The sequence below is a fragment of the Meriones unguiculatus genome, chromosome 2 (genome assembly GCF_030254825.1).
Source record: "Meriones unguiculatus strain TT.TT164.6M chromosome 2, Bangor_MerUng_6.1, whole genome shotgun sequence".
Classification (NCBI taxonomy): domain Eukaryota; kingdom Metazoa; phylum Chordata; class Mammalia; order Rodentia; family Muridae; genus Meriones; species Meriones unguiculatus.
The window spans coordinates 28,501,347-28,525,116 of record NC_083350.1 but is presented as its reverse complement, the minus strand read 5'-3'; the positions used below and the strand labels follow the sequence as shown (position 1 = coordinate 28,525,116).

Here is a 23,770-nt window from a genome sequence, read left to right as displayed (position 1 = left end):
GGGATCCCAGAAATAGGGCTGGAAAAGAGGAAGTGGGTGGTCCTAGCCCTAAGTCTTGGGAAGATTCCACCAAAATGTGTCTTCTTGTGTTTCTATTCTCTCACCACCATCCCCCCAACAAAGGCTAGTTCTAGGGCGTGGGGGCTGTACCACGTCAAAGGCGGGTAGGGAGTGGAGATCTCAGGCTACCTGACTCCGCATTCTCTGCATGAATAGGGAAACAGAGACCTGAGGTGCACCTCAGTCTGTCAGAATGCAGCTCTGAGCCCAAGGCTTCTCCTCAAAGCTCTAGGATTCTGTCCCTCTCTCCTGAGCTACTGTGCCATGTTCCCACTGTCACCAGCTGATCCCAAGCTTAAGCTGGGCCCAGCGCAGGCTTGTGACTGGGGCCTGCTGCTGCAGCTCATTCCAACCCTACCTCATCAGGCCACTCTCATGGAAAGCTAATGGCTACTCTCATGAAAGGCTAATGCCTCTGTCCCTAAGCAAGGACCCATCCCTTCCTCTTTCTTTCTACGACAGTCTCCTTGCTTCTGAGGCCTTTATCCCCACCACACCAGACTATCCTCTCAACCTTCAATGATTAGCAAAACTAGAAGACCCTGTGTACATGGGAAAACTAAGGCCCAGAAAGGAAAAGTGAAGTGGCCAAAGTAACCCAGCCAATGGGAGGTATGAGTCTAGAACACTCCTGTTGCTTCTCCCTGGACCTGTGCCGTTACACTGAGGTGGCTCATTTCAGTCAAGGAGATCTTGGTTGAGGTCAATATATCACTAAAGGGTCACCCTCCTATCAGCAAACCCACGTCTGCATAGCCTTCTAAAGGGCATTCTCAGGGACCCCTGGGCTGTCCCTCATCCCAGAGCAGTGAGGGCAAGGCTGTTAGAAACAGGGCTGAGGTCTGGGCCCAGGACTCTCCCTCCCTGTGTAGTCAGGTCATGGAGGCAGCAAGAGTCTCAGAGAGCAGGAAGACAAGCATCAGAAAGAGTGGTGTGCGAAGTCCACAGGCAGCAGAGGACTCAGGAGAGGAGGTGGAGCCAGGCAAAGCTCTCTGAGGCAGTAGAGAGGAAATGTCCAGAAGGCAGAGGGGAAGAAACACCCCGTGAAGGTGAGAATCCAGAAGCAGGAAGCCAGAGGTCAGGAGCCTGAGCCCTAGGAGTAAGGCACACCCAGTACTTGCAGATTCACAGGAGCCAGAAGGCTCTGTCTGTTCCAGAAGTCTCTATGAGGCCACCTCGGGGCCTTCTCCTAGCAAGATACTGACATCAGACTCTCATCTCTGAAGCTTGCAGGGCCAGGGGAAGACTCTGCTTATCAGAACCCTCTGAGGGGATTCTTTCTCCACGACCCTCCTCATCACTCTGACGTGGAGTCTAAGCCCCTTTGTCTACAGCTCAGAGAAGGGAGATGGCCCACCCACGGTCTTATAGCTATCTGGTGACAACGCCAGACCTTGGATGCCCATCTTCCTCACTAAGCCCTGAGCCACATCCTGCCACATCTCTCTGGCTCCTGGAGAAGGAGACAAGACGGGCTCTGGGATGCGTTACTTGAAGCAGAAGGAAGGCTTCCACACCTGGGCCTCGATCCCAGCATTCCGGGTGGAGAAGGAAGGCCTGGGGGCCTGCTTGGCTCGAGGAGACCACGCCCTGGAGGGGGACACGGGGGAGATGTCACTGCTGTAGGTGGGGCTCACGGCAGTGGGCTGGAGGCTGTCCTGCATTGGGGCACTGTAGAGGCCTGGAGAGGAACGGGAAGGCCGAGGCAGAGCAGGAGATGGTGGGAGGCCTGCCCTGGGCAGGTTGGGCACCAGGTCCAGGGAGCTAGGCTTGGCCGGGGAGGCAGCACGGGGTGAGACAGTGCGTGACGGAGTGCGTGATGACGTGGTGCGTGATGAGGCCTTGGCAGGTTCCTTGACGGGCGACAGAGCATAGAGTGAAGGCCTCATCTGGTATGGCTGCTGCTTGGTAGGCTCTGGGCGCAGGACTCCGTTCTCTGGCAGATAGCCGTGGTAGAGAGAGGCAGGCGGAGTCCGCGCTGGGCTTAGGGATGCCACTCGGAAGCCTCCAGGAGCGTTAGTGGAATATTTCCAGGATGAAGGCAGGGACATGGTAGGTGAAGGGCAGCGGGCCAACTCGGCAGGGCTTGAAGACTCTATGACGTATTTCTCCATCCGTGACTGGCGGCGGGCATAGAGCTCAGCCCCCTTCCCTGATGCCTCTGAGAGGTTCTGGTTGGGTTTGGGCTTCGGCTTGGCCTGGATACGGGGTGATTTGAGGCAGGAGGCCCACTCGGGGACAGCCTCCTCAGCTGCTGCAGGGCTGACCCTGTCCCGAGCTGCTGGCTCCTGCTGGAAGTTGGAGGCCTCAGCTCCCAGGGCAAAGGGCTCTTCTTCCATGCCCACCTCCCCGTGGTCTCTCTGCCTCCGCTTCTCATCAGCTGTCTGCACTAGGTCCAGCAAGTCTGGATTTGGGGTCACCTTGGGCTTCTCCACGAAGGTGAACATTGATTTCCGGCTGCCTCGGCGGGCCATAGACTCTTCCAAAATTCCTGTCTTGTTGGCAGGGGCTACCTGGCCCTTCAGATGAGGAGGCTTGGGGTCGGAGCTGGGGTACAGAGTAGAGTAAGAGGGGGGAGACCTGACCCGAGAAGCCACGGGGGCGGTTGACAAAGTCTCCGCATAGGTGGGGGGTGGGGTGAAGCTTCCTAAAGGGCGTCTCTCCGGGACTGGGCTTCGCTGCCCGACCAGCCTCCTTTCCACCATGGGGCTGCGGGACATCATATGCCTCTGTGGCTGGGGACTCCTATCCACCATAGTGCTGGCTGGGGGAGCCCAAGCCTTCTCTCCGAAATTTCTTCTTCCCATCATGGGGCTCTGCTCTATCTGGCTGGTAGTCCCCGGTGACTGGATCCCAAAAGGCCTGGCTGTCCTGTTGACCACTGGCGCGGGCTTGGCTAGTGTGAGATGTACTTCACTGTACACCTTAGTGGGCGTGGTGACAGGGGCACGTCCAGACGTCTCTTGTTCTGCTGATGCCACTAGAGTGCTAGGCTGCATGTCAATGAGCAGGGAGCTGGACATGAGATCCGCTGCTGGTGTCGCAGAGCTGGAGAGGGGAGCGGCTTCTCTAGTGAAGGCGCTGGTGACAGATGGTGGAGCCGACACCTTATCAATCAGGAGAACGCTGAATCTCACCTCCTCTGCCGGCACCTGGGGCAGCCCCTCATCAGCACACACTGGAGTGCTGGGTTTGGAATCAAGGGTGCCATTTGGGGAACACTGTGCCTCAGATGAGTTCTGTTGGGCAGGGGTGACAGTGGCCGGGGGGTTCTGGTTGACATCGGCGGTGGGCTGGTTGTGGTGGCTGTTAGAGGCTGGTGTGGTGAGCGTGGCATTGGGCAAGGGAGGGTTCTGGTTGATATCTGCAGCTGGACTGGGTACTTGAGTTTCAGGAGGGTTTGGTGAGGACGGCTGGGTCTCCTGGCTCTGGGACAGGTGTAGCCCATTGGCTGTCAGCAGGGCTGCATTCTCCTTTAAGTAAACCACCAGAGGTACCTCCTCCTCTTCACTGGCAACCTTCTCCAGGTGCCGCAGCAGACTGGCTTCCTCTGAGTACTCCTCCATGATATGGCCAGGGAGCCCTCGGCTGGGGCTTTGGGAGCTGGGGTGCTTTGGAGGGCCTGGCTTGGATGGAGATGGAGGACTCAGACTGAGGCCTGGGGCATGGCCTGTGGGGCTCGAAGGGTGCCCTGCTTGCCGGGCCTCTTGGCTGAGCTTTGGTGGCCTCTGACCTCGGCTCTCCAAGGTGAACTCGTTCACCCTCTGCCGGCGCCTGTTGAAGAGCTGGACCCCTCTGGAGTTGGAACTGGGAGGGGTGGTCAGCTGGGCTGCAATCTGCTGGCTCCACGCCTTGGCCTCTTTCAGATCCTTTTCAGTAAAGCTGGAGCTCCGGCCCAATGCTGCAGAGAGGATACGGGACTCGTTAGCAAACCGATGTACAGATAGTCACCATGTCCTCCTACATCTGACCATTTCCTTAAAATCTGATCTTGAGTCAGTGTCCTATAATCAGCTGTCATGAAGAGTCAAAGGTGAAGCTGATTGGCTGTTCGGAATGGCCTACCTGCCCATTCCTTTGTACTGCCTTGGAAGGTGACTAATACAGTAACTTCTCCAAACTGAGTCACCCCACTAGCTATATTTCCCATGGTCCCTCAGGCCACTCTCACCCTTGAGCGTGATTCACATCAACTCTGTCTGTCTTCTACACTAAAGGGGAAGGAAGGCAAGGCAAGGCCAAGTAAGGAATTCGGGGAATATCCTTTTCCCCACAGCACACCCTCCCTGGAGCAGCCTTCCTGTCTCCTGTCCTAGCTCTGCTTTTCCTCCGTAAAATTCAGCTCTGTTTGAAACCAATGTGTTTGCATATCTCCTGCTTTATCATCCATCCCCTCACCTTGAGCGCAGCTCTGGAGACTAGATTGACATGTTTACCTCTGACCCCAACCCTGAGAATAGTGAATGCCTTCTGTATGCATTTCTGACTCAGAGTTTGGTCATTTGCTAAATATTTTATAGAAAGGTGCTACAGGTTGTTGTTGGGTTTGTTTTTTTTTTTAAGGTATTTAACGTTTGTCATTACGGGTGTGGGGAGGCATGTTCTACATTGTGTGGAGGTCAGAGAACAGTTTTATGGAGTCCAGTCTCTCCTCAGGCTCTGGGAATCAAACTCAGGCACCAGGCTTTCGTAGCAAGTTTACCTGTTGAGCCATCTCACCTGCCCCTAAGACTTTTTTTTTTTTTTTTTTTTTTTAAAAAAAAGGTTAAGATGTAGGGCACAGTGGTACATGCCTTTAATCCCAGTACTTGGGAAGCAGAGCCAAGAGGATCTCTGTGAGTTCCAGGCCAGGCAGCCTAGTCTACATAGCAAGCTCCAGGACAACCAGGACTACAATAGACAGACCCTATCCACCCATCCCCTGCAAAAAAAAAGAAAGAAAGAAAAAAGTCAACACATTTTATTTATAAAAATAAAAACATGTGAAAGAGCCGAGCACAGTGGCTCTCACCTATAATCCTAGCACTTGAGGAGGCAGAGGCAGACGGATCTCTGTGAGTTCCAGGCCAGCCTGGTCTACAAAGCGAGTCCAGGACAGCCAAGGCTACACAGAGAAACCCTGTCTCAAAGAAAGAAAAAAGAAAACAAGTAACCATGGCAGTGTCCCCTCCCCTGATTATACCACATCAGATCAAGAAACCACTCTGCCAGTTTCTTCCACACAGTTCCCCTTTTTTTTCTCATTTTTATTAAGATAATTATTTAAAAATTTGAACACTCTAACATAAGCCAAAGGACGCCCTGGACTAACGTCAACAGCGGCCACCCTGGCCCACTGTTTTCATGCACCTTGTTCTCACAAATGCACAAAGAGGCAACCACTGTGTGTCTGGAGCGCGGAAGAGAAAACTGTGTGAGGAAGTTCAGACATTCCTGTCAGACCTAAGGCCGCACAGCTACAGGTGGCAAAGACCGAGCCTGTCCATTGCTGTGCTCAAGGTCCTTCTGGGGGAAAAAAGCAGTGGGAAATGGCAAGGACAGAGGTCACTGGAGGGCCCCCTATTAGGTGACGTAACCATTTCTCTTTCTGTCCACAGTGCCCAGCTGGCATGCACTCGGTGCTCAAGGCTGTTGAACAATGAATAAACAAATAGACGCCTGAACAGATGAGTCACAGGCAGCTGGAGGGCTCAGCCTACCACCAGGGTCATAGCTTACCCAGAGGCCCAAGAAAAACCCCTCCCCCACTGTGGGAAGCTAATTAGCTCTTGAGGAATCTGACCCTGCCCTCCCTCCTAACTCACCCTAATTAGCCCTGGCCCTGACAGGCTGATGGGTCTCCAGGGACAGTCTTTCTAGGCATTTTGCCAGCCTGGCTCAGAGTTTGTGGACTCTGAGAGATGGAAGTGCCCTGATAAGAGGAGATTGGTAGTTCACCACTATCCCATTTTATAGATAGGGAAACTGAGATCCAGAAAGTATCCCAAGGCAAAGCCCACTGGCCCCTGTGCTGGAGTCAGTAGAGAGGTCCATGGAGGCCACTCACAATCCTTGCTTCACACTTTCTGGCTCCATCTTTCTGTCAACTAGTCCTGTAGCTTCCCCCTCATTCCACAATGACAGCACATAGCCTAACCCACCTGAACCCCAACACCTGGTGGTATTCTTCCTCTGCTCCTGCTACCCCCTCTGCAAAACATGAAGGGTTGAGCCGGACTACTCCCCTGGGATAGCTGAAGATGAGGTTTCCAGACACACAGGAAAGTCTTTAAAGGAAATGTTTAGACCATGAAGCATCTGCCTGCTCTGTCCAGGTCTCCTGGCCCAAAGCCAAGTTCTTGGGGGTGTGGGGGGAACTATCCCTATGATTTCAGCAAGCTCTTACCCCCAGAGTCAAGGGCTCCTTAGCTGAGAAAGGTCTAGAGGTTACCCTGATATCACAGATACAAGAGGTCTGTCATCATCAAGTTCAGGGCAAAGGGCAAAGAAGAAGGCTCATGCTACCCCAGGAACAGCTGGCCACAGTGACCCCACTCTGCTCATGGGGGCAGACAGTATCCGATCTTTCTCCTGCAAAGCGCAATCATAGCATAGATCAAGATCCTGAGGGACACATGTCAGGAGGAGCATCATAGATTCTCAGCCTCTGAGGTGGCTGTCAGAGCCCAATTCTACACACAGTCCCTGCATCCCTAAAGCCACACACCTGCATGTGCAAAACCTGTTTAACACTCAGCGGGCATGGGCTCATGACTGTGGTGGTGCCTCCCGCTCCTACAGGCCTCTCAACCATAAGCTTCTTCATGGCTTCCACATCTTAGTGTGTTTCTTCCTTACCCCTGGCCACACGAGTGGACAGCTTTACCGGGCAGCCTGACAGTCCTGTAGAGATTCACAGGTGAAAACCCATCCCTTGTGAGGCGGGATACAGAACCCAGCAATGTTGCTTTTGACACACTGGTAGTAGTCTCAGCTAACACTGATTAGGCACACACCATAGCAACCTTATAAGACCCAAACTGCTATTGTGCACTTTGTGCTGATGAGAGGAACCAAAGACCAGAACAGCAAGGTGAGCTATCTAACATTACAGAGCTACCTTTATACCTGGCTCTTGTCACTGCAGAACACCAGGATCCTGGCTGGCAGGATCCCACAGTGTGACACAGACAGAAAAGGAACAACTGGTTTTTGAACATCCAGGGCACTCCGTACCCATGCACACTGCTGCTTCCTTCTTACTTTCTGCTCCAGGACCAGTCCTGTGTCCCACCCCCATCCCTCACGTTCACACTTCCCAACCCACTGTCTTCCAACGCCAGTGTGAAAGGCCCTTGGAGAGAAGCCAGCTTGGGAGGCTCAGGAAAAGAAAGGGTCACAAAGAGGAGGTGGCCCAGAACCCAGGCTGCTGACTTCCAGCCAGGCTAGCCATAGTCTCACTTGCCCTAGATGACCTACCCATCCTGTGAGCTCAGAACTGCTCCTAAACTCTAAGAAGAATGGCAGAAAGGGACAGAGGGGAGTGAGCCTCCTTCCTGGTGGAACCCTGCACCCCAGGCCAGCTGCAGTGACACCACAAAAAAGGAATTCAACAGGAGGTTTGGAGCCAACCCAGCCAACTAGCCGGGCAATCTTGTCACCCTGCACAAACATGGGGGTGGGTAGGGCAGGAATGGACCAACCAGGGATATCCCAGCATCCCTGTTACAGGCAATAGAGGATTGCCCAAATGAAGTCTCCTAGGGCAATGTCACCCCTACCAATAGCAAACTTGTCTAAGATTGTGCTTCTTAGTTTTAGAGAGATCAGAGGTAAGCCAGGGCCACAAGGACCAGCAACCTCCAATGCCTGGCTGTGGTACAGACCATGATGCCCTTTTTCCTATCCTAGATCTCTGAAGACCTATAGAGAGTTCTGGATAACAGTTCTGAATATAGACCTTCAGTAGAAGAAGGCTAGAGGGTAGACAAAGAGAAAAGCTGCCTGGGGTCAGATGAGATAGGGCAGAAAAGAGGAGAGGCTCAAAGACAGAGCACTGCCTCAGGAATTTGGGGATGTCATGATGTGGGCCTTTTATGGCTCATGTATGGCATTCCATGCTCTTCATTTTGTTCATCCAAAGTCAATCCCAGCAGAATACTGCTGCTACTCCAATTTACAGATGACAGCCAGGCTCAGAGATGCCCACTCAGTGTCAAACAACTTTAAGTGGCAGATCTGGGATTCAGAACTCGGAAAGTCTGACTGGAAAGTGAGATGTCTTAATCACTTGGCTTTCTAGTTTAGAGCTTCAGTGGGAGGGTCATCAAGGAAGCTTCGAGCCCTGTCTCCTTATCCCATCAATGCCCCTTGGCTGCTTTCTATCACCCCTTCCTTCCAGGAAGAGAGTTGATCACCTATTCTCACTAAAGCAGAAATGAATGCTAGGATACAAATTGCCAGTGAAGTAGGAAGATCATAAAGATAGAGTTAGTAAGCTCCCAGTTCTAGTTTTGCTACAGCAGGAACAAGCCCTCTCTCCAACCCCTAGTCCTTATCACTCTCCATAGGCAGCCCCCTATTCTGCCCATCACTAGGCCTATCTGAAACAAGGGAGGGGATTTGAGGCAGGGGAAGAGAGGCCATAGCAGGTCAGGACAGTGAGAATTCAAGGAAATGTTTCTCCACACCACTGCCGTCAATGGGAGTGTCCAGGCAAGGCGAGGGGGTAGGATGGGAGCCAGAGGTGGGAACAGAGGTTGGCGTGAGGCAGCCCATTGTAGCAGCCTGGGAGCCTTGGCAACAGGGTGGGTAAACAGGCTTGGTAAACTGACCCCCTGGTGGGGTCAGGAAGGACCCAATGTCCCAGCCACTACATAACCCCTGGCTTGGCTGGGGCAGGAAGATGAGGAGGTCTGAGTAATAGCCCAGCCACTTTGCCAGCCCGGCTTCACATCCTCCCTCCAGGGAGGGAAGTGACACAGACCCTGAGGGATGCACCCATGCCAGAAGCCCAGCGAGCGCCCTCGGTGGACAAAGACTAGCACATCTCCCTGCAGAATGGCCCACACTTGGGTGGGAAGGGCTGCCGGCTAAGGGGCATGCAGGGGTAGCAGTGGGGATCCCCAGGGCCAGCTCTGGCCTTGCTACTAACAGGCTGGCAGAAGCCCCCATTTGCCTCTTTGCTGGTGCTGGAAGCGAGACAGGCCAGACAGGGTACGGCATATGCCCTGAGTCACACCCCAAGCCCCAAAGGCCCCCCTCTTGAGTGCTCAGCTTACTCACTCTGACCGGGTCTTCCCTGCAGCCCGGCTTCCCCAGGATGTTCTGCCGCTGGCCTCTGTTCTCAAAGCCTCTGGGACAGGCGGCCAAGCTTCTGGCTGACGAAGAGAGGAAAATCCTACCTTGACAGTACCGGAGGAGCTAGATATGACTTCTCTCCTCCACAGATGACTCAGCCCAGCTCTTTATCAAAAAAAAAAAAAAAAGATTCTGCAACCGCCTTTTAAATGGCCTCTCCACCCCCAGTCTCTCCCCCGCCAATCAACCCACCCTACGCAGCCAGATTCACCAGATTCACTTGTCCTTCCCTTCCAGCCCTACGCTTCTCTCCTGCTCAGAACCCCAAACCATGGGAGAGCCAGAAGGGTCCTCCCCATCTAGGCATTCAAGGGTCCTGACAGCTAATCCTGCCAGAGCAAGGACTTGCCTTCTCTCTGTGTCCTTGGCAATGTCTGAGAACACCGAGGCTACAGCTACCGGTTCCCACTCTGCCTGTGAGTTCCTGCCTGGAAACAGGGATGCACAGAGCTCTACACTTGGAGCCCTCTACTTCCCCTCCTGCCTACGTGTCGCATGCCCCCAGCCTCTCACCCAATTTGAAGGTGACCAGCCCCTCCCCAAAGCCTTTCCCTGCCTGTCAGTGATGTCTAAACTGCACCGCCCAAGGCACCATCACTTGCAGATCAGTCACTTCAGGGAGTGCTTGCTGTTTGCCATGGACTCTGACAGGAGCTTGCTTCAGTCTCATCACAGCAGTCCTGAGGCTAGCAGTGACCTCACCTCCACCTGAGAGAAGACCTGCCGTGCAGAGGCGCTGTGACTGGGAACAAGTCGCATGGCCAGTTGGAACGAGCTGTGGATCACACTCAGGGTGCCCCGCCCAGCGTTCGTTTCGTGACATCCAGGGTCTTGGGTCCTCCACCCCACAGGCTGAAGGGGCCTGAGGACAAAGCCACACATGCTTCACTCCTGCACTCCTCCCTGCCCATATTTTCAGTGACAATGACAACTTCTACTCTTGGACTGCTGCAAACAAAGGCTCAAGGCTCTCTCCTCACGTCCTCACAGCAATCCACAAAGGGTGGCTTCTGAAGGCCAGTTTAGAAATGAGGAGAAAGAGGCACTGAAGACCAGCTCTCACTGCTGGCAAGAGACAGAACAAAAGTATATGCAGCACCCTAGATTGCCTCCCTCTGTGGAGAGGCACCTGCAGACAGTAATCTCACACACCTCTCAATCAACTGCAGCTGCCACTTCATACAGAAAGCCCTGCTCAATCCCCCTCTGACTTCCAGCCTCAGTAGCTCCCTCTGCTCAGGCAGGCCCAGAGGCCTCACAGCAAGAGCTGGACTCTCACGAAGCAGCAGACACCAAGAGAATGAGGGCTCTTCCAGAACTCCCGGTTTCCCCCTGCTGTTGAAGGTGGAATCACACAGGCACAGACAGAAGAGGGAAGGCAGACAGCTCAGCTGGCAGCTATGCCTGCAGGTAAAAGGCACCCTGCAGACTGCTGGCTGACCAAGGCCTTGCTGTGAGGTCCTGCCAGAACCAGGCTGCCACAGCATCCCTCTTGCCTGTTCTATTGGCTAAATCACTAATGTATAATGGGTAGATTTTAGAATCTTAGAAACGGTAGTCAGAGGGCACAGGATACAGATCCATGTGGAGCCCTTGCCCAGCCTGAAAAAAGGCCTTGTATTCATCCCCTAGCCGTGTGTAAAATAGGGTGTGGTGGCACATGCCTGAAGTCTCAGCATTAGAGAGGTGAAGGATGGAGAATTAGAAATTCAAGGTCATGTTTGGCTATCCAGCAAGTTTGAGGCCTGCTGGGCTACAAGAGACACTGTCTAAAACAAAATAAGATGAAACAAAACAACACAGAAACAGACAGCATGGTGGTGCAGGCCTTTAATCTCAGCACTCAGGAGGCAGAGGCAGAGACAGATGTATCTCTATGGGTTTCAGGCCAGCCAAGGCTACAAAGTGAGACCTGGTGTCAAAAAATTGATCAGTTATTAAAGGGGTAGAAATGGCTGTAGAGGTGTCTAGAGGTTAACGGGGCTGGCTACTCTTGCAGAGGACCCAGACTCTGTTCCCAGCACCTACATGGTGGCTCACAGCCACCTGTAACTCCAATTCCAGGGGATCCAACACCCTCTTCTGGCCTCCATGGACATTATGCACGCATGGTACACAAACATACATGCAGGCAAAATACCCACACACTGATAAAATAAAAATTTAAAATCCAAACAAAATAACAAAATGGAGTAAATGTGTGTGGTAGCCCACAGTTGTTTTTTTTTTTTTTTTTTTTTTTCCTGAGACAGGTTTTTTTGTGTACCCCTGGCTGTCCTAGACTTGATTTGTAGACAAGGCTGGCCTCAAACTCACAGAGATCTACCTGCCTCTGTTTCCCCTGAGTGCTAGGGTTACAGGTGTGCACAACCACCACCTAGCTGATGGCACACACCTTTAATCCTATGGAGGAACAGAAAGTGAGAGCTCTGTGAGTTCTGGGCCAGCCAGGTCTATGTACAGTAGCAAGCCATACGGGGTGACACAGTGAGACCCTATCTTAAAAAGAGAGAGAGAGAGAGAGAGAGAGCATGAGAGATCCCATAATGATAACCAGAGACAGATGAGTTCAAGTCTAGGGGACAAGAACCTATAAGAGAGGCAAGACTGGCTGGCCTGAAGGCTATGGGGCCCTTGGGAGACTCAGGAACACAAGACGAACCATACATATAACCCTGGAGATAGAGAGGTGGCAAGCCAGGATAGGAAGGAGAACTTTCCCTCATATATGCTTATATCCAGGCCCGGCTAGACTCTGGGCCCTACACAAAGAGGTGGCCTCTCTCCTGAGTTCTGTGCCAAGGCCTGCCTCGAGCATCATGAAACGCCTCAGCCAGGCAGGACTACCAGTAGCAGGGCTCAGTTAAGTGTGGACAGAAGGACTGCATCCAAAGCTTCTGCAGTCTTCACGTTTGCTCCATCACTCAGCTCTAGAGCCAAATTCCAGATCCTTCTGGATCCTAGACTGGAGAGTGGTTCCTAGGGGGTGAGGGGAGACTGAGGAAAGAGCAGCAATCCTGCAGGCGGAATGAGAGATGAGACCTCAAGTTGCCGCGTCAAACCTGAGAAGAACATTCCACAAGGTGCCAGGAGAGCACTGAGCCTGGGGAAGAGATAAAGCAGTCCAAGGGCTTCCTGGAGAGGACAGCATTTGCCTTAGGATTTTGTATGCGGAAGTGAGGGATGCTCCAAGCAACAGGGATAGTTTTCAAGGTAGTCTGGCCTCATCCACCAACCTCCCCACCCCCATAGGCTAAATCAAGAAGGAGAGAAGAAACCTTTGACAGCAGGCTTGCCTGGAGTCCAGTTTGCATGCAGTGAAGCTGGGTAGCATCTCACGGGAGCCCGGAAACGTCGAGGCTCTGCCCTGGGCTACGCGCACTGCGGGATCTGCCTTGGGCCTCTGGGTGGTTATATAACACACATCACTCAGTCCCACAGTCAGCCAGGACCCTCTGCCTCCTCCACTCTGCCATCTGTCTCTGCTGCTTCCTTCATATAGAAGAGGCTGCTGTGCAGCCGAAAAAAAAAAAAATGAAGGCCAGCCCTGTGGTAAATTCTCCACATTCCTTCCTCTCAGAAAAATAAATAACCCAGGAGAAAAAAACACAGGAGGAATGATAATGACGGCACAAGTACGCTGGCACTTGGGATACTGACTGGGGTAGACAGCATGGGAACCCAGCTCTGGCCCGGGGCCCTAACCTGGGATCTGGGCTATAGCTGCCTCTCAGAACAGAGCATATAAGACCAAACTGGAGCTCAGACTTGCTCACATCTGCCATAGGTGCTGGGAGTCCCCGTGATGTGGCAGCCACAAGCAGTCAGTACAGCAAACCTGTCAGGGGCTAGGTGCCCTTGTTCCTCAAGTAGCCGCGCATTCACCACACCTGTGTGCCAAGTCTTCCTCCTTTACCCATGATCATTCTTCCAATATTCCAATACATTATCCTCAAGAACTCTTAAGTATCCTTTCCTCCATTTTGAAGATAAAGAAACGGAGGCTCGGAAGGGTTTGAAGATTCCGTATGGCATTAGGCTAGAGAGTCAGCTATGGCTCTCTAGCACCTGCCTCACCTCCCATCCTGTTAGCTGGCACCTCCCCCAGGTAGCCCGCTCTTCCAGCTACTGTGCAGCAGGTCACCCATCACCCACGCTTGGTAAATTACAGCGTCTCTGAGTCTCTATTTCCCTTTTAATAAAACAAGGGTAAGTGGCTGAGAGTGGTGACAAAACCCCTCAAATCCCACCATTCAGGAGGCAGAGGTAGGTGGATCTCTGAGTTTGAGACTCTGTCTCAAAACGGATACACACACACAAACACACCATAAAAAATGGATAGACCATCTGCTTCATAGTCACCACTCAGCAAGTGAGATGTAGAGGTTGCTTTAAGGTTCAGAGCACTGGCCACTCCTGCAAGGGTTAACCCCAGTCTTTGCCAGCTTTGGAGAGCCTTCTAAGGCCGGGGCTCTTGGTCCCTCAAGCTCTCTGCCTCTCTTCCCCAGCCAGCCTCCACTCTGTCCATAACCAAGTATGTAGCCCCATCCCATTTCTACTGCCCAGGGTCCCCCAGAGGCAAGCTCTAGTCAAAGCGCTACAGCAGAAAGGAACACTTTGCCTGCCAGGCCCACCAAGGGTATGCCCCTGGTCTAAGATCCACGTAGGGAAAGGGGCAGCCTACATAGGTTCCAGCTGGACATGCACCCAAGAGGATATCAGGACTCCAGGGAGCTAGAAGATGCTGGCCTTACCCCACCCACTTCAATGCCACTCATCAGTTTCCAGACCTAACTTCACCCTGGACCCAACAGGCATCCTTCCAAAGGCCAAATCAGCCAGTCCCACCTTCCCATTTCCTCAAACTACAAACTACAGGCGGTCAGGATGTTTGATCCCAGGGTCTGTCCTGTTGCATTTGGGTGACCTTGAGCTAACTCCTAAACCTCTTTAGCCCTAGTTTACCCGTCTCCTCAAAGTGGGGATTGCACTGGGACCAATGCTTGCCAGAGAACATTGACTGTAGCGGGCGTTGGGTGGGACTCTGGCTCTTAACACCTTAATAACTATGTAAGTTTCAAATGTGTCCTGGAAAAGGCATACCGAGCCTTTGGCCTCAGGTGTGTCACATCTTAGGGAGAAGGTAATCAGACAATTTTAAACCAAAGAAGCATAAGTAGTACAGGCTTCTGAATTCAACCAATATTTATTGCACAAACTAAGGCCACAGCCATAAAGAAGAGCAGCACAAAAATGTGTGAATTTTAGTAAGGGAGGAAGATAGTAAAGACATACTAACTGAGTGTGTAGAGACTTACTTGCAAAGGTACCTATGACAGTCAAGGTCATCTTCATGGAGAAAACGCTGCTGACTAAGGCCAAGAGGAAGGGTGAGGGGGGTGAGGCATGGTCGTGTGCATGCACGTGTGCGCATGTGTGTGCGTGCATGCGTGTGTGTGTGTGTGTGTGTGTGTGTGTGTGTGTGTGTGGTGGCAGAGGGACAGCTTGTGCTAAGGTCCTCAGGCATGCTACACCACACACAAACAAGGGAAGTGTCTTTTCTAACGGCCTTCTGCTTCCTTCTCTGTGGGATCTCTTTCTCTTTCCTTGACGCTGGCCTGACTCCAGTGGAAGGCAACACATCCTCCCTTGCACACAGGCCCCCACACAGAGGCTCTGCCTGCTTCAAATCTGCATGACACACACAGAGCCCACCCAGTCGTGCACAAAGTACATAGAGTGGGCAGGACAGACACGTGAGCACCTGCAGGCGTGTGCATGGAAGTACGCTGTGTTCACTCAGTAGCCCAGCATGGGTACATCTGAAATAAGTACACACCTTGTTGGGGAGGGATGTGTCCCTCTAGCCCACGTAGTCTCTAGGTAATGGAGTTACTAAACAGTTCTTGCACAGATGGCACACCCTGCTGGAGAAGGGCCAGACACCCAATGATATGCTCTGAAGTCCATGACACTGCCTCCCTCTTCAGGGATGCAATAAAATCGACCCCCTGATGCTTGAATGTCCCAGGAGATGGCACTGTTCCAGAGAAGGTCCCCTTTTCCACCCCTACTACAACGAAGGGCTGTAAAGTGCCTTCGTGGCACTGAGTGCATCCACCCCCAGCAGCACTGGCTGTTGTCACAGCTGCCCTGGCTTCTTTCCCGTGCCGGCATCAGGGCAGCTGAGGAGCAGGAGAAAAAGGCCAGCCCCAGCCTGGCAGCCAACTCCATCAGCAAGTTCCTTTCTCTGTCTTACCCAGATCAGAACTTGCAGTTGCCCTACAAGCCAAATTCTGGGCTCCAGTCTAGACCTATGGGTTTATCTGAGAGACGCCAGTACTCAGCCAGGTTAGAGACTCGATGGGCCTTTAGGGCCTATCAACCCATAAGTTAAGTTTACAGCTAGCAAACACATAGGATAAATGCCTAGACTGTGGTCCAGCATATAACATGACTCCTTAATACTAACCCAAACCATAATTAAAAACAAGTGCTATGTGAAAAAAAAATATCACGTGGGATGGGGATGGGGATGAGCAATGTTCACTGGCATACACAGTGCTGTGGATGATAGTGCCATAATGACACATAGTTATTTTGTATGCTAAGGAGAAAACTTAATAAAAAAGGATATAGTTACACACAATGATATATAGCGAATATATACCATCCTTCAAGTACTCACATTGAGATAGTTTCCCTAGCACTTTTCATTCATCAGAAATACGGGCAGAGAAGGGAGTTTTACATCATTCTACAGGCTAGGAAACTGAGGGAGAGGCTGGGTGCAGCTGTGCATGCTTGTACCCACAGTATTTAGAAAGTAGAGGTAGGAGGATTGTGATTTGAATTTGAACCCAGCCAGGGATACATAGCAAGACCCTGTCTCAAAATAAAATAAAATAATAAAATAAAAAGCAAGAAGAGGGGAGGGGACACAGAAGTCATTCTACCTCCCATGATTGCATAGCATGTAGTCTTTGGCTTCCAGCCAGAAGCTCTGCAGAACCTCCTGAGCTATGCCACTTCTAGCCTGATCTACCCATCCCTCATAATTGGGTGGTAGCCAGAGGTAAATGGCCTTTATTCCAAGTTCACAAAAACTCTTGGCGCATATATCTTCCTCAACCTCACGGTTCCCTAGCAATGGGAAAACTTCAACCAGTTAATCTTCTGGCACAGTAGTGTTTCTCTCACTGGGCCATGCACAGGGTCCCCAAAGCCCTGGCATAACTCGTTAGCATTTAATCGAAAGCAATCATTTTGTTCTAACAGACCTGGTCATGAGCTATGATAACCTTCAGTGAACCTCGCATCTTCTGTAACAGTCTCCAAATTCCTACCCTGTTGGGTGGTTGCAAGGGTTGGTCACATGCTTTCAAAGCACCCATCCTCAGGCCTGTGGCTCATGCACCAGTAATGGTGGTGCACATGGGCTTTGGCTGACACAATAAATTTTAGAAGCAGAGAGCCTTGTTTTATTTGTCAGTGCACATACAAAACGCATACCTATAACTGCATGCATGTCTTTTGTATGTAACTCAGGCTGGCCTCAGACTTGCTGTGTTGCAGAGGATGACTTTGAATTCATGATCCTCCCACATCTACTTCCCAGGTATACCACCACACCCAGGCTCATGTGACGTGGAAGATAGAACCCAGGGCTTCAGGCATTCTAGGCCAGCACTTGATCCACTGAGCCACATCCACTGTATTTCACATTCCATTTACCAGTGTGAGGTTTACAGGCCTGAGTGGGGGTGACAGACCAGACGGCAAAGCCTTCACCTCTGCAGCACCATGCGATCTCACTCAGCTAGAATAATTTTGGGAATGGGATTTTCAAGACAGTCAAGGTCAGCTCTCTGCTCGGCTGCTTTCTTGGGCTCAGTGGCCTTTGCAGATCATGTTACTTCACGGTGTGGATTCCCCAACACTATTTGCCAAGTTTGGGGTCCTGGAAAACTACTTTCCTTTCTATCTGGTGCCAAGCCCTTTCTCTCTGCAGGGCTACATAGTAGATGTTTATCATATGTACATCATAGTAGATGCTTGTCACAACATTGACTAAGGCCATACTGGAAGGGCCATGCCCTGTGAGCCCTGACTGTAATCCTGTTGATGAAGAGACATAAATAATGTACCAGTGTGTTCTCTCCTCCCCATCCTGACCTGCTAAGAATAGTACCAGCTACCCTTTCAGGGATCACAACGGGAAGAGGGCAGGACACCAAATGGGAACAAGCAGGAAAAATGTCATGGGGCTGTGGCCTGCCAACTGCCCTCCCTGCTAGCCCGCATTTCCAGACTCTCAAGATAGGGAACCCCAGAGAATTAAGGGTGCTTACAGGCCAGTGACCAAGTTCTTAAGAAGTAAAAGAAAACCTTGGAGAGGGAGAAAGCTTCTGTAGGCTTTAACTCTTTCTGAGTTTAAAAATGGCTGACCTAAGTGGTGATAAAAACACAATAAAATTTACAACTTAAAAAAAAATGGCTGACATAAAGGAGTCCTCATGCCCTGGAGCACAGGGGAACTACGCAGGGCACTTGCTAGAATACACACTGTAACTTAGGAGCACTGTGGGGGCTGGGACACAAGAACTGGCACTTCCAACCAGCTTCTGGGTGATGCTGATGCTGCAGCCACATGCCCCACTCTAGGAACAGAAAACCTAGTCTCTATGGTACAGATTGGGAAACTGAGTCCAAAGAAAAGGGCTTCAGAAGAGCTGGGTTCAGAGCACGAGCATCTGAACCAACATCCCATGGGTTTGGCTTCTGGGGACTCTGAGCCACCTGCCCAAGGACATGCTCTTACCTGTGGCTGCTGGACCACCCTGCTCAGAGTCCATTGAGATATAGCACAGTAATCCAGGGAGAGAGGGGTAGCTCCAGATGCTCTATGAGCTAGCATGCATGAAGTAGCTGAGTGAGAAACCCACTGTTAGCACCCATCATAAGAAAGAAGATATAGGAAGCCTTTGGCACAGTGCCACTGAGACCTCTTCCTCCCGGCATCCCCCTCAAATCCTTTTGGAGGCCCAGGTCCCGGGTAACTATCTCCACTGCCTCATAATGCACTTCTCCTTGGGATACCTCATCCTCCTAACACTCCACCCTCACTGGCCTTCCTTTAAAGTCTTACTGGAGGTGCCACGCCTTTTCTCACCTCAGGGCCTTTGCCCCACTGCTCTCACTGCCTTGAGACCTTTCTGCCCTTGCCCATCAGCTCTGGCTTTTTGACCACACTTGGGATGCTTGGGGCTGGCAAGCTTCTCTACCCCTGGGAGTGACATTCTCACCATAGCTTCCTCAGGAAATCCTCCACAGTCATCAGATTCCATCACTGGAATCTGTTTTAATATTGGTCTGTTCTGCCCTGACAGGGCAGAGGCCTTGGCTATGACCTCCTATGCCTAGACTACAGTTGGGATTGAACAAACATTTGTCAACTAGGAGAAAAGAATGGAGGAGTAAACCATTCACACCCTCACTGCAAAACTTTCGCCTCCCTGGCACCATGCAATCTCACTCAACTAGAGAAGCTGTTAAGGAACGACATTTTCAAGATGACTGGGATGAGACCTCAGCCCTTTGACCCTGCTGCTCTCTGGGGCTCAGTGGCCTTTGTAGGCCACGTCACCTCTTGGTGTGAGGTTTCCAGCACTGTATACCAGGTTTTTGTGGGAGAAGGAACCTGGGAAAGACTTCTAAACCTTCAAAGAAAGAACTTCTACTCATCCCATTCCTCTACCATTACCCAGAGAGGGACAGGGTCTTATCCAAGGCCACACAACCAGTGCAAAGTGACACTGGACTTCCTCGGCACAGCTAGAAGCCAACAGCTGAGCTTGAGGCCCACCCACGCTCAGTGAGAGCACCATCTGCCTGGTTGCTGGGAGGAGTGCAGGAGGGAGAGAAGAGAGTGGCTGGGGCTGGGCACATGTGGATTCAGGCCCAGAGCCAGGAGAGGTAGACGGGGTTCTCAGCAGGAGGTCCAAGAAGAGCCTGGCAGCCAAAGGGCCAGAGGCTGGGTGTTGGCGTGTCTGGCCCTCATACGTATGACAGTCTATTTTTTTAATCAGTGTTCTCCCCATCCCCCAATTCCATGAATCCTCTCAAATGGGCCCTGTATCCTAGATCTCCATGGAGCTCAGAAAGCAACTAAAGAAGAAAGTTCAACTGTCTGGGTGATATGGGGCCGGTCTCTGGATTCTTTGACCTCAGTTTCCCTATCTGTACAGTGCTGGGGCACTGACATCCTTGCAAGCTCTCTAGCATTAACTGTACACATTTTGGCAGGGTTTCCCTGGCCATGGTACCCACAGGGCATCCCTTACCTACCCTCAAGGAAGAGAGGCAGGAGAGAAAGGAAGAGGAATTGGCTCATGTGCCAACCCCAGAGACTTGGGCTGTAAATCTTATGAGGTTCCTCTTGCCAGAGCCTGAGGGTCAGAGATAATGAAAATCAGGAGACATACTGTGTCATCTGGAGAAGGTGTCTTGGCCTCTCTGGACTATTTTATACAGTAGTAAAGCTTTAGGTCTGTGGGGGTCAGACTGGCTGGGTTTGTAGCTGCATGATATTGGAGCTCACTGAACTAGCTACTCGGTGCCTCAGTTTCCAATTCATAAAACAGTGAGGCTGGTCTCATAGAACTCTCAGAACACAGAAAAAAAAACTTTTATAAAAGCTTTTATTTATGGAGCATGTTAGTTCCAAGAAATTTCGTTCTAGACTGGACACAAGGGTCTCAAGTCAGCCCACTGTCCTACATGGCTTCATCCAACTGTTCCTTCCTTACTACAGGCCAATGCTTTTGGGGTTTAGAAAGTAATCCCTTCCCATTCTTCCTGCTCATTCATTCCAGCTGAAGCCTGAGAGCTGCAAAGGGTTGCTCAAGACCACTTGCCTATGAGCTACCCTAACTCTGGCCAAACACCAAGAAGAAATTTACACGGAGATATGAGGAGCCTTGGGCGAGAGGCCATATGCTCAAGGGCTTGCTATTTTAATGGAGAGAAAAACATGGGAGTACTATTAATAAGTAGTAGCTCATTTTTTAAGCATTCATCATCCACTCACTCCATTTTCATAACAGTACAAGGCCTAGCATTGTCTCTGTTTTACAGATGAGGAAACAAGAGTCCAGAGGGGTTACATAATGTGCTTATGAACTCTCAGGCAGCCAGGAATGAAACCCCAAGTTTAACCACAGCATTCATGTGCCAGCCATGCGGGAAGCAGGTGACACTGAGATAGAGTGTGGCATCCAGGGAGGTGGACAGAGCAGGGCAGGGCAGGGTCAGCACAGACCTACACCAGGCTGCCTTATTGAATGGAAAAGATGAACCAGGGTGATGGAATGTCAGCAACAGCCAGTTGGTGAAGAGCTCATTCCAGAAAAAGAGCTTTGGGTAAGCCTCTGGAATTACAGGGCCTGGGGGCTGTCGCCCTGTAGACTCCTCCTCCAGTCACACTGGATGGCTACTGAGCCCTAGTGTGCAGGAACAGCTCACAAAGGGCCTCACATACACACTGGCCTAACTCACACAGCCTCCCAGAGGCAGCCCTCCCTCTGGCCACATCTCAGGCTTTGCATTTTAAAGTGGGGTGGGGGGGGGTCAGGGAAGGGTACAACCTGCAGCCATTACACACTACCCACACCCAGCTCTGAGTGTAAGCCACTCACCATCCTCTGCAGTACCCTCCCAGACCAGCACCCTCAAAGCCTCTGGGTCCCACTCCAGCTATGCTTCCTCCAAGAAGCCCTGACAGCCTTCCAAATATCATTCAGACCTCCATGCCACAGTGGCCCTTGAAAAGCCTTCCCTAGCCAAAGGAGCTCCTCTGCTTGCTCTCTATCTCAACAGCAGGGCTTTCTCTCCATGCTATAACTCCCTCTGAAATTACCTTGTCCACTTACTTTTTTTTTCTTGTCTATTCTTTCAATTAGAATGAAAGTTTCTATGGCGAGTGAGATGGTACAGAAGATAAAGGTGCTTGCCATCAAACCTGATGACCTGAGCACAGTCCCTGGACCCCACACAGAGCTAAGAGAGAACCAACTTCTACTGACCTCCATAAGCATGTGCACACACAAACATGTGCGCCCCCCCCCATACACACACAAGTAAATAAATGTAATTTAAACATTTAGACAGCGTCTAGCTTTGGTAAGGCGGCAGCACATGCCTAATGTAACCTTAGCACTCAGAAGACTAAAACAGAGGGATCAGGAGCTCAGGGCCAGTCTGAGATGCAGAGACCAACATGAGCTACATAGTGAGACTCTATCTCAAAAAGAAAAAAAAAAAAAAAAAAACAAAAGCCCAACCCTATATGTGTGTTTATGCGTGTTTAAGTATGTGCACATACAAATATACATATATTTGTATAAATAGCACGCTCCCTGTGGGCAGACTCTGTCTGGCCTGTATGTAGTATACACTAGTTTCTAAGCACCCTTCCCCCTCATTGTTAGCCAGGGCTACTGAGGTCTCAGGAAGGCAAGGGATTTACCCAAGGTCACTTGGCAAGCCAGCAGGTAGCAGAGATCAGCCTGGCACCACACAGCTGAGGCTATTCAGTGTGGCCCCATCCTCTCCCCGCTGACCTCCCCTGACCTGCTTTGATCCTGCTTCCTCATCACAATGGGGCAGAGCTTGCAAGTCTTTGACAACAGTACCCACTCTGCTTCTTAGAACCCACGGTATCCCAATCTGGGCAGCCCTGACTTTTTCCCCTCAGTCCCTCCCTTCCTGGCATCAACTGCTCAGATGAGCTCATGTCTAGAAGCCTAGGAGCTGCCCTGAAGGAAAAGGTGCCTCCCAGGCCAGGTCCCTGGGCTGGAGGTGTGTTCAGCCCTGTGGGAAGGTAGCCTTGGTAGCGGGCATTCAGAGTGGGAACTTCCAACTTAGCAGGCCTCGGGAAATCAGCCCTGAAGACTTTAGAGGACAGAGAAAAGCCCCCTGTGTTTCTTCCCTCTCCCCAGATGCTCTAGGGTACTGTGTCCCTCCCATTTATTAAAATGTCATCCCCATCCCTGTTCCCTTCAGAGAGAGAAAGCTCTTCTGCCTTCTGCCTGCAGAAGTGCCCTGACAAACTCTTCCTGCCTGGCCTCAGTCTCCCCAACCCAAAAGACAGAGGTGGGCTAAAATGCCCGTTTAAAAGAGTCTGCTAGATTGTTTCACTGTGATGAGGAAGCAGGGGTATAAAGCTGGCTAGGCAGAAACCAGGCACAACCAAAATAAAGTCTGCCTTACCTTCCAGAGAGACTAGAAAGACAAGAGCTGGCAAGGGAGGTTAAGAGTTAAAGGCCTTATTTTTCATTGTCTAAATACTGAGTAAGTCCTACCTTAGGTTAAAGGGGTGTAGAAGGTGGGGTGTGGCTTGCAATGTGAGGGCAGGCTGAAAACAGGGGCCTGAAAGCATTGGTGGCTCAGAAGCCAATATTTGCTGTTAGTTCTTCCAGCATCAAACTTGAAGGATGCTGGAACTAGCCAAAGGCAGGTCAACTCCTGACAGGGATTTCAGCCACTTGTTTAGGGACAGACACTCGTTTCAGTTTATGCCACAGCCCCCCAACATGGCTAGGGGCCAGGTCTGGGTCAGCAACAGGGCAGGCTGGCTGTAGGCAAGGCACTCCACTGTATCCTCCTCATGACAAGCATCGGATTTCACCCCCACTTTCCAAAGCAGCAAGGATAGGACATCCCGACTGTCCCTAGGACCATCATGGCACTTGGGTCTGTAGTGCAGTTCCCCCCTCAGGCCATCTACCTACCTCTCTGGGATCTAGAGAAGGGAGGAGCATGCCAAGATCCTACCCCAAGGGCCACCTGCTACTACTCAGGACAGGGTGGGAGTGGGGATGGGCTTCACGCCACCTGCGGCTTCTCACTCAGCTGCTGTCGCCTAGAAAACCCAGCTGTGGGGTACAGGGCTCTCTATCTTTGTCCAGTACTAAGCCCAGAAGTTGGGGTTGAGGGAGGACATGGAGACCTTTTCCCTAGATTCCTCAGAGGTCTTTCGAAGGCCCTAGGCGGCACTTATCCCTCCCCTCATTCCACAATGTCGTGTCAATAAAGGAGCCAGACCTTTCTGATAATTAAGCGAAAGGGGGAGTAGCAAACCAGTGCTGAGAGAATCAGAGGAGGAAAGCTCAGGAATCCCTTGGGGGCACTTCACAAAGGTCTTGTTCTCCCTAAGTGGGATTGGGCCCTGGGGGTCCCAGCTGTGTGGCGGTGTGCCTACCCGGACACCAGCACGACAGCAGCTCCCCCTGCCCGGCCGCTCCACCCGCGAAAAAGGAGGTGCCGGCAAGCACGGCCAGTCCTGCCGCCTCCGCAGGAGCCCACGTCGGTT

The 23,770-nt window shown here is 51.6% G+C and overlaps 1 protein-coding gene across 3 annotated transcripts in view; it reads right to left on the bottom strand.

Moving 5' to 3' along the window:
- Positions 1 to 23,770, bottom strand: part of Synpo (synaptopodin) — a 55,238-nt gene that overhangs the window by 6,398 nt on the left and 25,070 nt on the right. For 2 of the 3 annotated variants that reach the window (XM_021633694.2, XM_060377220.1), the window contains exon 3: positions 1,578 to 3,961. In XM_021633694.2, coding sequence (XP_021489369.1) covers positions 1,578 to 3,961 — 2,384 coding nt within the window. Of the gene's footprint in view, positions 1 to 1,577; positions 3,962 to 23,770 lie in introns of those variants that run through there. The other variant, XR_009589788.1, reaches the window with a different exon arrangement.